The sequence below is a fragment of the Natator depressus genome, chromosome 6, assembly GCF_965152275.1.
Source record: "Natator depressus isolate rNatDep1 chromosome 6, rNatDep2.hap1, whole genome shotgun sequence".
NCBI lineage: Eukaryota > Metazoa > Chordata > Testudines > Cheloniidae > Natator > Natator depressus.
The window spans coordinates 116507870-116523243 of record NC_134239.1 but is presented as its reverse complement, the minus strand read 5'-3'; the positions used below and the strand labels follow the sequence as shown (position 1 = coordinate 116523243).

Sequence of the window (15374 nt, the reverse complement as noted above, 5' to 3'; positions counted from 1 at the left end):
GGAATGGGTGTGTTAAAAAATCTTAGGTACATTATGGAATGCTAACATTTAAACTGGATTATCCATCCAATTATTAATATCAATTATGAAGGACATAGAAGTGATAATTGTTTTTGTTCAACAGCAGTAGACAAAGAATAAAACATTTTGTAGGTGATACCCTTTGTTAGAATAATTACAAGTAAATGAATAAAGTATGTTACATGTTCTGCTTCTGCTCTTTTGTTTTATGCAGGAAATAGTTTTTCTCAAAGATAAGGGAGATGCTAAAATGCAAAACATCATAGCTCTGGGCGAAATCTTAACAAGTACAGAAGGAGTGAAGGATCCTGCCGTTCAGCAGACCATTTCTGATCTCCAAAATCAATGGGAGTGCACTATTCATTTAGTCACCGAATATCTAAGGTACCATGGAGCTTACAAAGAGACCGGCACTGTAGCTTTATGTACTATGGCTATTAATTCCTCTTCCTGCTTTGTATATAGTATAGTATATAGCTTCTGTGCTCTTTGTTTTGGCAGGACAAGAAAATGACAAGTAGAAAAATATTTGAATTTCTGCAGTATTCATGATAGGACATATAGTTGCTTTAAGCTACTGGCCATGAGTATGGGCTATGAGGAGGAAGAGCAGAAACCCCTAGTAGAAAGGTTTTGGCTAGCTCAGCCAGAATTCCTCTGGGAGCCCAGATGGAGTTGGCAATGCAGAGAGGAGTTGTTCATCCAACCCCAGCTTTGGAATAGCTATTGGCAGCACTAGCCTAGTGCCTTCTTTGCTCCCACTGAGATGGTAGCTGGTCCATGTACCCTTTGCAACCCATCCATGGCCAGTCATGATCTGGCCTTATGCACATTTACACTGTGTCAGAATCAATCTTAAGATTTAAAGAAACCTGTATGTCACTAACAGCACAGAGTTTTTAAAAGACCATGTAGCGATGTGACTGCTTACTGAGGGCCTCTTCATGGCCATGAGTGCCTCTGCAGTGCATGGCTAATAATTTCTCCCTCAAATTGCTCCTTAGACAGACTCCACACATTTTTCTGAGGTCAGAAATACCTCAGCTTGGAGACTGGGTTTATTCACAGAAAATAACTCAACTAGTTATAATTAATATCCCCCAACCAAACATTTCTCTTCCTACTCCCAGGCTTCCTTGCCTGGAGAGCTTTTGCACTCTTTCCTTGCTTGCCCAGGGTCTCCTGCCTTAGCAGGCTACTCGCAGCCCTTTCTGCCTGACGTCTTTGGCCTGGTCTACATGGTGGGTGGGGGGATCTAAGTTACGCAACTTCAGCTCCATGAATAACGTAGCTGAAGTTGACGTACTTACACCTACTCACCGCGGTGTCTTCACTGCGGTGAGTCGACTGGTGCCGCTCCCCTGTCGACTCTGCCTGCACCTCTCGCGGTGGTGGAGTACAGGAGTCAACGGGAGAACGCTTGGGGGTTGATTTATCGTGTGTAGACGATAAATCGATCCCCGCTGGATCGATTGCTGCCCGCCGATCCAGTGGGTAGTATAGACATACCCTTAGTCTCAAATCCCAGGCCTTGGTCAAGCCAGCGAACCCCTAGCAGCCGCTGTACTCTCTGAGCAGCTCCCCTTCACTACAGCCACCTGCTGCCCTTTATAGGGAATTACCTGATTCCACTCAGGTGGGGCTCATCCTGTAATCAGGATTGGCTTAGCCCCAGGCTCTGTGGCCCATGGGACAAGTCACCCTGTTAGAAACCAGTTTGTTCTAACTCTGCGAGAGATTCTTCTTGTTCATATTAAATGAGTTGAAACGTGCAGTATTTGTCCATGCTGGAAGACAGAAGGCCATGGATGTGGTTTAATTAGGCTGCATCTTTATTCACTTATAATATTTGGAGTACCAGGCAACAAGTTGTAGAGTGCAGGGAGGAAGGGATCATGTCCCTGCTGATTCAGATGTAGGAGCCCCAACCCTCCCACCCAGCTCCCTTAAAGGAGGTCAGGAAAAGGAAGGGGTGTCACCTCCCCCCGATGAGATGGAGGAGCCCCCAACCCCTCCTTACTCAGCTCCTATAAGGGACGCTTCCAGCCCAATCCTGGTAAAGGCATCTCTGTGGCTCTATGGGGTGTAAATACCCCTTCCACTCTTCCAGTGAGCAGGAAGGGCAATGCAGTGGTCTTGACCTCACCCCAAGTGCATTGTGCCCTTCCCTGTAAGCTTTCTTCTTTCTCTCCCCCCTGTTGCAAACGGTCCTTAAAGGGGCAATGCCCTTCTTCCACCTAGCCGGACACAGACCCACTCACTTAAAGGTTGCAGTGAGCACATTTCAAGAACAATTCTTTTCTGGGTTCTAGCCACTGTTTTACATTAAATTAATAATGTTACTCTGGATTTAACTACATCTGTTTATTTTGATCTGTTCATAATAGGTCATATTTTCAATTATTGGCACATAAGTTCCTTCTCCAAAATGTATTTACTTACCCACTGACTGTATGAACGTATGAGAAAATTTGAGTGTGCTGCTGGTCTTTCGTATGAGTAATTACAGTTGCCTGTTTTTCACAGTACTGTATTTAAATCCTTTTCATGATCATGAAAAGGTAATGTGTGTGTTTTCTACAGAATATTACATTTTTCAAGAACCCTCCAACAAAAGGTTCATAAAGACAGTAGGTTTAACTTAGTTAAAAATAACACTCGTATTGGAATGAGAAGCAAAGAATATACAGCGTGATCTGCAGGTCTCAGATTCTAACTACTATGTTTTCATAGACTGAGATTTAAAAGGAGCCTAAGGGATTTAGGCACTCAACCACCATTGAAATGCAATGAAATTTGGATGCTATACTCCCTTCTGCCCCTTTGAAAATTCCTGCCTTACTACTTATGGGTAATTTACAACTCAAAGAATAAACCCATGATTATAATTGGATCTAATGATTTAATGACTGCAGTTTAATATTTCTAAACAAATAATACAAAATTCTTGAATTCTATTAATATATTTTTTTCCCCTTCTTCAAGTCACCAAGAACAGATTCAGCTTCAAAACAAACGATACATGCAGAGCAAAGAAGATTTGAGATTAGTGCTAACTGAACTGAAGAAGCAGCAGCAGGAATTAGATTTTGATGTTCATGCTGGTTTGCAGGAGAAACAAACTCAGTTAACAAATTATATAAAACTCCTGCAGAAAGCAGAAGGTTTAATGTTCCTATTGAATGAATTAAAAAGCCAAGGAGATTACCTACGGGATTGTATTGAGGATTCCTGCTTCATGGAAGAATCACGGATAGAACTAAAATATCTACATGAAAGTCTGCTCAGCCAGTTGCAGGTTGGAATCATGCCATATTTCCTTATCATATTATTAGTTTTAGTATACCTAATTATTTATAGTTCTCATTATTTGCTTGTTATCTCATTAAGCTATCAGATCAGAATGTTATGGTAAAAGGTGAGGACACACTGAAGTGAATGTCTTTACTAGTTTGTGGTAGTTAAATAATTAAAGCCAAATCTTCTCCACTGGGAAAAACTGAAATAGTTGTTAGTGGTGAGTTCCTCTGCAAATTGGTAGGTACAGAATCCTTCCCCAGGCCACAGAGTGGAAGTGGGAGTCACTTAAGGTTTTGATCCTCTACTGCCTTGCGCTTTGCCCAGGAGTAAACGATTATATAAAGTGGGGGCAGGTGAGTGTGAAATACTGGCAAACAACAAATCAGAACATATGGTTACAAAGTGCAAAGAAGAGGAGAAAGAGGCTTTTTACTAATCTGTTCCTACAGAGCTACTGTAGCCTTCACCACTGTTGTGTCCTCTTCCCGCATGCAGGAGGATGAGGGTTAACTGTTGGTTCCACGTAGGTGTTGATCTGCTGGCTTTGCCCCTGCACCTACCCTGGTGTTCTCCCTCCAAACATCCTTCATGTTTGGACAGAAGATGGATCCTCTGAGGAGCACAGCTGTGCAATTTGGTCTCCCTGGGCATGTTGCCGACATCCTGTTTATTGTTTTTTTATGGTGGTGCCCACAATGGGCTAGATACTTTCCAGACATTCAGGAAGGAACAACCCCTGACCAGAGGAGCTTACATTTGTAAGAGGAGCTTACAAAGATAGACAAGTGATTATGGGAAGGAGAATAACAAATAGGGTTTTTCGTACAACTACATTTAAGACTGTGGTTTTTTACAGCGCAGTGATGGGAGGGATACAACTGTCCAAGGGATGGATCTGCCTGTTTGTTTGATCATGGTGAAGTACAGTTGCCATTAGTTTTAGATGCAAATAACTGGCAACCTTTTTAATTTCTAAACACTTCAATTCCCTAGCAGAGCTATTTAAACCCTTCTGTAAGCATCCATCCGTATGTGCTGTGTTTTGTATGAGGTAACACTGCACTAAAAGTAGAAACTGATTGGCTTCTAGAACTCTGCGCAGGCACTGGAAGGTCATGGTCAAGAACACCAAGTGTTCCAGGATACATTGGCAGCCTTGAGTAGCATGCTGAAGAGACTATCTGCGAAGCTTTGTCATTGTACTGATACCTCAGTGGAAAAGCCAGCAGCTGAGAAACACCAGTTGAAATTGCAGGTATGGTGCAGTTTTTAGATACTATTGTTAATGGATCCCTGCCACAGGATCATAGAGCTTCAAGACAGTGCTGCGTTTATAAAGGAGGAGAGTTAATTGTATTAATCCAGTTGACTAAACCACACCGCCCCCTCCAAAATGTAAAGTGTGGGTGATGTACCTTTTCTGAAATAACTGCATTCCTGACCCTGCTCCCAATGGAGTCAAGGGACTTTTGCTGTTGGCTTCACTGGAAGCAGACTCGGGCCTTAGATCATTTAAACTCAACTTCTGGTCAGTGGGGCACAAGGAAGAGAGTGATTCTCAAACATATGGCTGTTGTGTCTAAATTAGCCAGTGTTCTGAATGCAGACTGTCTGGATAGAATAATTTGTTAGTCTCTAAGGTGCCACAAGTACTCCTTTTCTTTTTGCGAATACAGACTAACACGGCTGCTACTCTGAAACCTGTCTGGATAGAGTAGCACGGGTTGAGACAGACCAGACAATGGCATGAGCCAGTTTGAGTATTAAATCTTTATTAAAAACCTGGTATTTTTGATTCTGTGAAAATACGCTTCAAAGGAATATCAGTGTTGTCACTGAGTGTAGAAAGATATTGAAGGATGACATACCAGCTCAGACCATTGGTTTGTCAAGTCAGGCACCCTGACTCCAACACTGGGGAATTCCTGTTGCTTCAGAAGAAAGTTAACTCCCTCATTGTCCCTCCAACAGGTTGTGAAATGCAGTACATAATAGAGGTGTGGGGAGGAAGGAGACTTCCTTCTTAAACCCTTGCCAAGTTCAGCATATGCCCTGAGGCATAAAATGTGATTGTTCCATTAATTTATATAGTTGTAAGTGTTGTTCCTGATCACAAAAGCATCCAGCTGCCTTTAAAAATACAGTTGAAGTATTTGACATTCTGCAGCCGTCAAGTAAGCAGGCTTACATGAATATTTCGTGAATCTTGCAGCATACGTTGCCCTTCATGACAAAAGTTAATGATTTTAGTAATTCACTGTATACAGCTATTATTATTATTATTAATTATTATTACAAATGTCATCTTAACATTGTGTAAATGGAATCAAGACACTTCAATAAAAAATGTTTTCCTCTCATTTACAGGAACAAGCACCTCTTAGTCAATGTGAAGACACATTAAAGAAGATTTTGGCTTTAGCAGAATCTGTTGAACAAAACACCTCTTCACCGGGACAGAAGGTTACTAAGGATGAAATGGAAACACTTCAGTATAAACACAGGAATTTGAAGGACAAACTTAAAAATGTCAAGCAAGAGGGTGAGAATATTCTCAGTGACACCCTTGAGTCAAAACATGCATTTGCTGAGGAAATAAAGACTCAGGATAAGGCAGATACAATGATAAAGAGAGAGAAGCAGGTCTTTTCTGATATTCCCACTGCTGTTGAAGAGAACAGCAGAACAGAAGAGCTGGAAGAATGCTGGAAACTAAATCATGTAAGTATGTGTGTTTATGACAACCAGAATGAGAAATTTTGGGCGAAAAGGCATCAGTCTCTCAAAAGCATGTAATTAATTGCACCTTTTCAGTTTCCTAATAAAACTTTCCATAAATTGCACAATTATAAACTAAAGAATGTAAAAGAATTCTCCAAACCTGTTCAGCACATTACAATAACGTGATACTCACTCTGTTTAAAACATCAATTGTCAATTCATGCTTCAGTTTCTGTCTTTTATATAATCAGATTGAATATTATGGGTCAGGAGTTTCAAGGAGAGTGAGAAGAGGAGGTTGTAAAAGAGAAAACATGCTGTGACCATTCTCTGAAAGAAAGAAAAGGAGTACTTGTGGCACCTTAGAGACTAACAAATTTATTAGAGCATAAGCTTTCGTGAGCTACAGCTCACTTCATCGGATGCTCACGAAAGCTTATGCTCTAATAAATTTGTTAGTCTCTAAGGTGCCACAAGTACTCCTGTTCTTTTTGCGAATACAGACTAACACGGCTGCTACTCTGAAACCATTCTCTGACAGTAAATCCTAAACAGCTTCTTTTGTAGTAGTTTTATAACAAAATCAGAGATGGTTTTTAAAGCCAACAGGTTTCTACTTCCTTTTTGCCAACCTCACAGTACAAGGATTTTTTTTACCTCTTTCTGTAGACTGTAATTATGTTTCACAGGTTAATATTTTTCATTTTAAATTTTGTTTTTTTACTGGTTCTCTTAGGGTCAAGGTTTAAATGGAAATGTAGCAGAGAAAGAGCAACAAAATAATCTGTATTCTGAAGAAAGCAGATTATTGGCAGACAGTCCTCTAAAAGATTCACATCAAAGCAAGAACACACAAGAGCAAACAGCTCAGGTAACAGAGAAATAAGTTCTAATTAAAGGTAAAGTGTGTATGTATAGCTTTACATGTCATGATGTCAAGAATAAAGAAAGGAACGGTAATGTGTGTGGATCACAGTGGGACATGCACTATTGTTTGAGTAAATAAAGGTTACCTGTCTGTGGCCAGAGTTCTTTGATGTGACTTCTGTTTGTTCACCCTCACGCAATGTGGCAGTGGTGCAAGTTGGCTCAAGGCACAGGTGCCTTGACACTACAGGTGGAAGTGAAGAGACCATTCAAAGAACCACCGTTAAACCTGTCTCCCAGCCCATGGGTAAAACTGAGGCAGAAAAAAGACCACCAAAATGTTGTGGAAACCAGAAATACAGATGCCTCTAGGAGAAGGAAGAAGGGACATGACCAGGGCTGTAGGATTGTGAGGTACCTTTAAGGAGAAGTTATGGTACAAATACTAGAAGTTGGTGAAATAATGGCATCGACTTTTTTGTTAGAAATTAAGGTCCTGATCCGACAAGCAGATCTGCACAGGTGGACACTCATGCCTGTGCTGAGCTTCTATGGGATCTGCTTGCAGAATCAAGGTCTGAGTTACTTTTCTAGAGCCAGGCTTCTAGATTGTTTAAAATGCTTTCAGGGCACAACTTGATGTACTGAATAGGTAGCTAGTGCCTCTTTCATTATTACATTGTCCTACATGTAGATTTAGGCCTTTTTCGTTGATTTTCCACAAACGCTGGCTGTCAGTCCCAGTGGTCAGAGCAGGAGTTAGGCTCAGGAGCCAGCGCCCAAGGTCAGAACTCTAGTCAGAGTCTGAATGCCAAAGCCAAGGGTCGGGACAGAGGCAGAGCCAGGAAGCAGAGCTGAAGGTCAGAACTGGATTAACTGGAGTCAAGGAGGGTAGGAGCAGGGCTGGGAGAGGACTGGAGCAAGGCTGGGTTCAGGGCAGGGTCTAGGCTACAGCAAGGCAGGAGCAGGGCTTGCAGTGAGGCAAGTACACAGAGGTAGAAAACCAGAGGCATGTGCACTGAACAGCTGCTGATCCTCTGCAGCTGTTGGATTTAAGAGCATGCCACCCAACTGCCTTAGCCAATCCGGTGTCTTTGCTATGACTGCTGCGCTGGGCATCACAGAATGGGGAAGAGATGGCCAGCCCTCTGTGGAGATAGAGGTGGTTAGGGACTATTTAGAAAAGCTGGACGTGCACAAGTCCATGGGGCCGGACGAGTTGCATCCGAGAGTGCTGAAGGAATTGGCGGCTGTGATTGCAGAGCCCTTGGCCATTATCTTTGAAAACTCGTGGCGAACGGGGGAAGTCCCGGATGACTGGAAAAAGGCTAATGTAGTGCCAATCTTTAAAAAAGGGAAGAAGGAGGATCCTGGGAACTACAGGCCAGTCAGCCTCACCTCAGTCCCTGGAAAAATCATGGAGCAGGTCCTCAAAGAATCAATCCTGAAGCACTTACATGAGAGGAAAGTGATCAGGAACAGTCAGCATGGATTCACCAAGGGAAGGTCATGCCTGACTAATCTAATCGCCTTTTATGATGAGATTACTGGTTCTGTGGATGAAGGGAAAGCAGTGGATGTACTGTTTCTTGACTTTAGCAAAGCTTTTGACACGGTCTCCCACAGTATTCTTGTCAGCAAGTTAAGGAAGTATGGGCTGGATGAATGCACTATAAGGTGGGTAGAAAGCTGGCTAGATTGTCGGGCTCAACGGGTAGTGATCAATGGCTCCATGTCTAGTTGGCAGGCGGTGTCAAGTGGAGTGCCCCAGGGGTCGGTCCTGGGGCCGGTTTTGTTCAATATCTTCATAAATGATCTGGAGGATGGTGTGGATTGCACTCTCAGCAAATTTGCGGATGATACTAAACTGGGAGGAGTGGTAGATACGCTGGAGGGGAGGGATAGGATACAGAAGGACCTAGACAAATTGGAGGATTGGGCCAAAAGAAATCTGATGAGGTTCAATAAGGATAAGTGCAGGGTCCTGCACTTAGGATGGAAGAATCCAATGCACCGCTACAGACTGGGGACCGAATGGCTAGGCAGCAGTTCTGCAGAAAAGGACCTAGGGGTGACAGTGGACGAGAAGCTGGATATGAGTCAACAGTGTGCCCTTGTTGCCAAGAAGGCCAATGGCATTTTGGGATGTATAAGTAGGGGCATAGCGAGCAGATCGAGGGACGTGATCGTTCCCCTCTATTCGACACTGGTGAGGCCTCATCTGGAGTACTGTGTCCAGTTTTGGGCCCCACACTACAAGAAGGATGTGGATAAATTGGAGAGAGTCCAGCGAAGGGCAACAAAAATGATTAGGGGTCTAGAGCACATGACTTATGAGGAGAGGCTGAGGGAGCTGGGATTGTTTAGTCTGCAGAAGAGAAGAATGAGGGGGGATTTGATAGCTGCTTTCAACTACCTGAAAGGGGGTTCCAAAGAGGATGGCTCTAGACTCTTCTCAATGGTAGCAGATGACAGAACGAGGAGTAATGGTCTCAAGTTGCAATGGGGGAGGTTTAGATTGGATATTAGGAAAAACTTTTTCACTAAGAGGGTGGTGAAACACTGGAATGCGTTACCTAGGGAGGTGGTAGAATCTCCTTCCTTAGAGGTTTTTAAGGTCAGGCTTGACAAAGCCCTGGCTGGGATGATTTAACTGGGAATTGGTCCTGCTTCGAGCAGGGGGTTGGACTAGATGACCTTCTGGGGTCCCTTCCAACCCTGATATTATATGATTCTATGATTCTATGATTCTATGGCCCAGGTGTGCTCATTTGCTGCCTGGCGACTGGCAGGTGCTGCTGCAGACCCTCATTCCTGACACTGACTTCACATCGTCTGGGTGTCCCGCTAGCCCGCTAGTTCCCTTTCCGTTTGGGTGGCTCTCCTGCATGTCTTCATAGGCTAAAGCTCAGTTTAATAAATATCATACATCTTGACTCTAAGTAATCATTTAAGAGCAGATTTTGATGCTTTGGCTGTAGGTTAAGAGCGAGAACCTTCCTCCACGAGCAGTTCCACTGACTTTAGTGGGACCACAGTGAAGTAGGACACTACTCTGTGTGAGTATTGGTGTCAGCATGTAGCTCTTTACTAATAGTAAACTTAAAAAAAAAACAACAAAAAAAAAAACCAGGAGAAGCACAATATAGAGATGCAGGTGGTGACTGAACAGGGTAGCATGCAGGGAAGCGGAGCACAGCTGAAAATGTTTCCAACTACTCTGTATGATGATGACAACAAAATGACAAAGGCAATTAATCAAAAAGAGGAGATAATTGTACTCAAGGTGGTAAGGGTCAGCTGAATCATAAAAAATACATGTTTAAAGTTTAATTACAGAGGAAATGATAGCAATAAACATCCCATTCAGTTATACTGATGTATTCTTGCCTCAGAGTGCGGGGATTTATGTCTCTAACTCCATGATAATGAAAATGAGAATTTATCCGATACACTTGAAATACGTGTGAATTGATTTATTTCATCCATGTGCGTGGCCTTGAAGTGATTTGCTGACAACGCTGTGTTGCAAGCCACTTGACACTGGAAATAAAATCTACACCTGTGATGTTCTTTTAGCATTTTACCCGGTTTATATGTATATCTGTGTTTCAGTTTATAAAAACATGTGCTCTCTGTGTAATGTCTGGCCAGATGTAATTAGTATCTACTACTGTACCTGTACAATAACCAAGATTGGTTACAAAAACCTGTAATGACCAAGGGCCAGATTGTGGCTTGTGCTTTGTGTTAGAGCAAAGGAATAAGGGTGTGTAAGTCGCCCTGAACTCCCTTGTTCTGGCTATCTGTACCCTGGGTAGCAGCATGGGAGTGGAAGCGGAGCCTATGTATTCTCCCTCCATGCAGTATTGTGTGGAATCTTGGTTCTGTCCCCACCCCCCACTGCCCTTGGGACAATGTATTTGCTGCAACAGATGTGTTGGCAGATGTATAGACCAGTGGAGTTTTGTTCCTTCCTTGGAGCAGCTGGGGAGCTCGGAGGGAGATTGTGACTTTCCCTCTTGGGCTGCTCCTGGGACAGTGCAAAAATGCGCTGCTCCTTACTACGGGTCATAATCTCACTATCTAGTCCAAATTTCATTCAAACATAAATAAAACTGAGCAGAGTTCCCTGTTGAATCAACTTCCCGAAAATGCCTCACTATATAGAGGCTGGTTGGACCAAAACAAGGCAAATTCCAGGGCTGGGGACCATTCTCTGAGAATACCTTGTGTTCCACAGGATTCTACTCCAGTGAGGGTACAGAAGGGCATCAGTCAATCTCAAGCATTAGATTGGTACATAGGAAGAGAAGTGTAGTCTTTTACCATATGTATCCAAGAACCAGACCAGGTAGGGCTTTATAGATCAAAGCCAACGCTTTGACAAGAAGCTACTGCATCCCACAAGTAAAGAAATGTAAAAAGTGTAAATCAGAAGAAGTGAGCTAATCCATCACTAACCGCAATTTTTCAAAACATTTGTTATGACAAAATTACAGTTCTGCTTCTTCATGTAAATCATCTTCCTTACCATAACCTTGCCTGGTGTAATCTTTTACGTGTCGTAGTTGCATTTGCCTCATTTATTTGTAATTGTAAGGTTCACCACCTTGTCATTTGAAATACTGTAATTATTAGTCAGCATGTCTGATTAAGACTTTGGATTATTTGTTTCTTTCTTTTTCCTAACACCGCAAGAAGAAATCTAGTGATGTAAAGAATCAAGCATACAGAGAAAATGTACAGCAGTTCCAACAATGGCTGTGCAGTGAGGAGCGAATGCTGAATTCCTTTGCAGCTGAAAAAGAGAGACTATCGTCCAAAGAAACAGTTTCCAATCCTGAGGTAATCCAAGATCAACTAATTCAAGTTCCATTCTTAAACACCTTTGAATTTTAACATTTCAGTTACATAGTCTGCTTGAAGACCCATTATAAAAGGAGACAGCAGTTCTCACGTTACAGTCAATTAATTTTATATGGAACTATTTTGTGATCGCTATCCCCACACAATGTACATTAGGGGATCTTTTTAATAAAGGGTGAGTCATATTCAGTTCACAATGCCACCAAATTAACCCTTATTTTGTAGTGTTTAGATTTGCTAGGCTGGAGGGTGTTATTTTAGACTCTGTTCCCCACTCCTCTCTTGTATATTATTATGGTTAGTTTAGATAAAGCAGTCTCCACCAGGTAAGAGAAAGCAGATTAAAAGATGAAATTTGTTTATAGTCCAACACTAATACAATGCTCTATTTAAAAAAAAAAAGTAGAGGGGAAGAAAAATTGAATAAGGGTTGAAAGAATAACAAGATAAAATACTAAAAGAACCTACTCTTCATTATAGCCAAGGTTGCTAAAGAAAAAATATGTTCATTTATACCTGGTTCTATTTAAAATCCTAAATTAGGGTTCTCTTACTCCAGATTTCTGCCTTGAGAATAATAGATACTAACCCAGCATAGCTACAGCTGACAGCCAGTTTTGATACTTGCTCCCTAAGAGGTAAATCTTTAGCCAGGTACTCATTCTGAGTAGATCTGCCCAAACTGACTGGTGGATTTTAGGTTTCCTTTTGGGAATACTTGTAAATATGCTTTGTAACAACGTTTGCTTGAAACATCCTACTCTGTATGATCTTGTTAGGAAAGGGGTAAATGAGTTCTGCTGTTTGACTGAGAGAGGTGGACATGGCTGTGTAGGGAGAGAGGATCTGTGGGCTGAGCAGACCTGAGTTAGGAACCCAAAGAGTAGCCACACCTGAAGAGAGTCTTGAGCCAAACTTTCCAGGTCTCCCTGGTTCTATAATTCTATAATATTTACTTCTCTTTCAGTAGCAGTCACTTAATACAGATTTTGGCAAGTTCCCTGTCAGCATTTCATACATCAGTCCTGTTCCCAGTGAGATTTTAAAGTCACACCGTTGCTTCTTCTTGAAATTTCAGGGTACACAGATGTCAGAAGGAAACATCTCTTGCCCAGTACACGTGGTACATACTTTATCCTTCTTCTTATACCATACCCTTCTGTGTTTCTTTATGCATAAGGGTACGGTATGGCCCAAAAATAAGTGTATACAACCTTTCTCAAAGAATTTAGTGTCATGAATGAGTTAATTTTTTTTAAATGCCATGTAAGTTTTTGCTTCTTTTTGGCTCTATATCTGTACTATAGAAAATCCTTTCTGCAAAGCAATTGACATTTTTGGGACTTCTGTCACTAGAAGGTTATCATTAATTCCCTTTTTCATTTGTTAGTTACTAAAAGGTAGCTTGAACGAAGGCCACAGGTTCTTGTGCTCGATAAGCCAAGATAGAGAGTTGGTGCTGAAATCAGGATAATTGCTGACTGAGGATAATTTCTGGAGAAGCTTCAGGAGCGATGGGTTTGCTATCAAATAAAGTTGGAAAAACCAAGTGGGAAGTTGGAAACGCCCCAAACCACTTTGCTTTCAATGAATGAAAAATTAATGGGGTTATAGCCAGTACTTATTACAAGACACAGATACTATATCATGTAGCTACTTTTTAATAATATAATAATGAATATTTTGTTACATAGTACCATAATTACCATGTATAATATTGCATTGTAGGATACATTGTAATTCTGTTTCTACTGTGGGCCAGTCCTGTATTCATTCCATGTGTGGAACTGAAGAAAATGTAATTTTAGGGTATATCAGTTGCAGAATTGGGTCATTCATAAGTCTGACTGCATGATAATCCCCCAGAACCTCTGCATTGTATTTATCAGTTAAGCCATCCTAGGTACCAGGTAGTTTTTCTTAAGTAGTTACATTATACTGATGCCCTGTAAATAAAATCATGACTTGGAAAACACACAGTTCTAGAAAGGTAGCAGTGCTAAAAGCTCACCAATCATGTATCCACATTCCTAATATGGAACTGGCAGGGAACAACCGTAAAGCAAAGTTCTAAAGTCACTGGTTTCTTGCACTGTCTCTGCTGTGGCACTGCAATGATCCCCCTGATTATTTCAAACCCCCAATTCCATTTTTTTACCACTGACTGTGAAGGAGCCCCTGAAGGTTGCTCGTTATGTAAACTTTTGGAACAGTTTCTTGAGTGCAGTGAGTGGAGCTTTCTTTATAAACAGTGGGTTGGACTGATGGTCCATGGTATATGCTAAGTACCTTAGGGCAGGAGTTAGCCTTTGTTAGTTGCCCTGTATGAGAGGTGGCATGTAGCTCTATGGCCTTAGGAGGTGTCCTGGGAAGGAATTGTGAGTCAGAGAGGTAGCATTTCTTCCTTGCTCCTGCAGAGAAGTAACTTATCATACAGGAAAAAGGGCTATATGATAAGCGCAGGATACTTCCACCCTTATGCTGGCTTGGCTCTGCTGGCTGGCATGTTTGGCAATAGAGCCAAGACTGCCTGCGACCTACTCTCCTCTGCCTCTTCCCTGCAACTTCTTGGGGGTGAAGGAGGTATTGCATTTGCAGCTCCAGTCCCCGCTGTGCTCAAGTTGCAATGTTGGGAGCAGTAACTCTGTTGTGCAGGGGAGATTTGGGGGAGAGGAATTACTCCCTTGTCTGGCTGTGTTAGGCTGGGCCTCAGCATGTGTAGCTGAAACCCCACATACATATGAAGGGAAATGTACACCATATAACACCATCCTGCATTTTCCCTACTTTCATTTCACTTGTTTCTTCATGTTTGTGACTTATGTTCCATCTGATGATGCTGTCTTCCCATTGACTCTCTGACAGCTAGCTGACTTTTTTCATTTCCTTCAATTTCATGGCCCTTCAGGGCCTCTTAAAATGAAACCTGGTGTTTCTGTCTCAGTAGATACAATTGCTGTAGCTGTGTAGTTAGGGTAAATGGAAAAGTTCCCAGGTTATTTGATTTTCCTGACTGGATATATTTGGTTCACAGTGAAAAGGTAACAAGAAGAGTGTTAATTATTGTTGTTGTTATCTTATTTATTTCCGATAGCAACTTATGTGCAAGGCACTTTCCAGACTGAACAGATGGCACAGTCCCTGCCTTGAGGAGCTCACAGTATAAACAGAGACAGACAGAGGGTTGTGGGTGGTAGTACAACGGATAAACCAGGTGGCCGAGGTGATACTTGGACACCTCTTAGTAATACAGTGTTGTGCTGACACAAGATATTTGTATTATTATTTATATTATGGTGCCACCTGGTGATACCAGGGCCTCATTGTGCTAGGTTCTGTACATACTCATAGTCAGAGATAGTCCCTGCCCTGAAGAGCTTACAATCTAAATAAAGAGTTGGGGAAGGGAAGTAATATTATCTCCGTTTTACAGATGGGGAATTGAGGCACAGAGAGATTTAGGAGATTTGCCCAAGGTCATACAAGGAGTTGGTGGCAGTACCATGAATTGAACCCCTTTCCCTGTCCAGTGCCCTAATCACAAGGCCATCCTCCCTATCAACCTCAATATATAGACTATTCGCAAATACTCCTCA

At 42.1% G+C, this 15374-nt stretch overlaps 1 protein-coding gene across 1 annotated transcript in view; it reads left to right on the top strand.

Annotated features, from left to right (window-relative positions):
* The window catches only part of SYNE2 (spectrin repeat containing nuclear envelope protein 2), a 264558-nt gene that overhangs the window by 97768 nt on the left and 151416 nt on the right, over window positions 1–15374 (top strand). Inside the window, exons 42-47 of the mRNA XM_074956361.1 lie at window positions 236–405; window positions 3007–3319; window positions 4412–4576; window positions 5689–6042; window positions 6779–6913; window positions 11611–11757. Of these exons, the coding sequence (XP_074812462.1) occupies window positions 236–405; window positions 3007–3319; window positions 4412–4576; window positions 5689–6042; window positions 6779–6913; window positions 11611–11757 (1284 nt within the window). The remainder of the gene's footprint in view (window positions 1–235; window positions 406–3006; window positions 3320–4411; window positions 4577–5688; window positions 6043–6778; window positions 6914–11610; window positions 11758–15374) is intronic.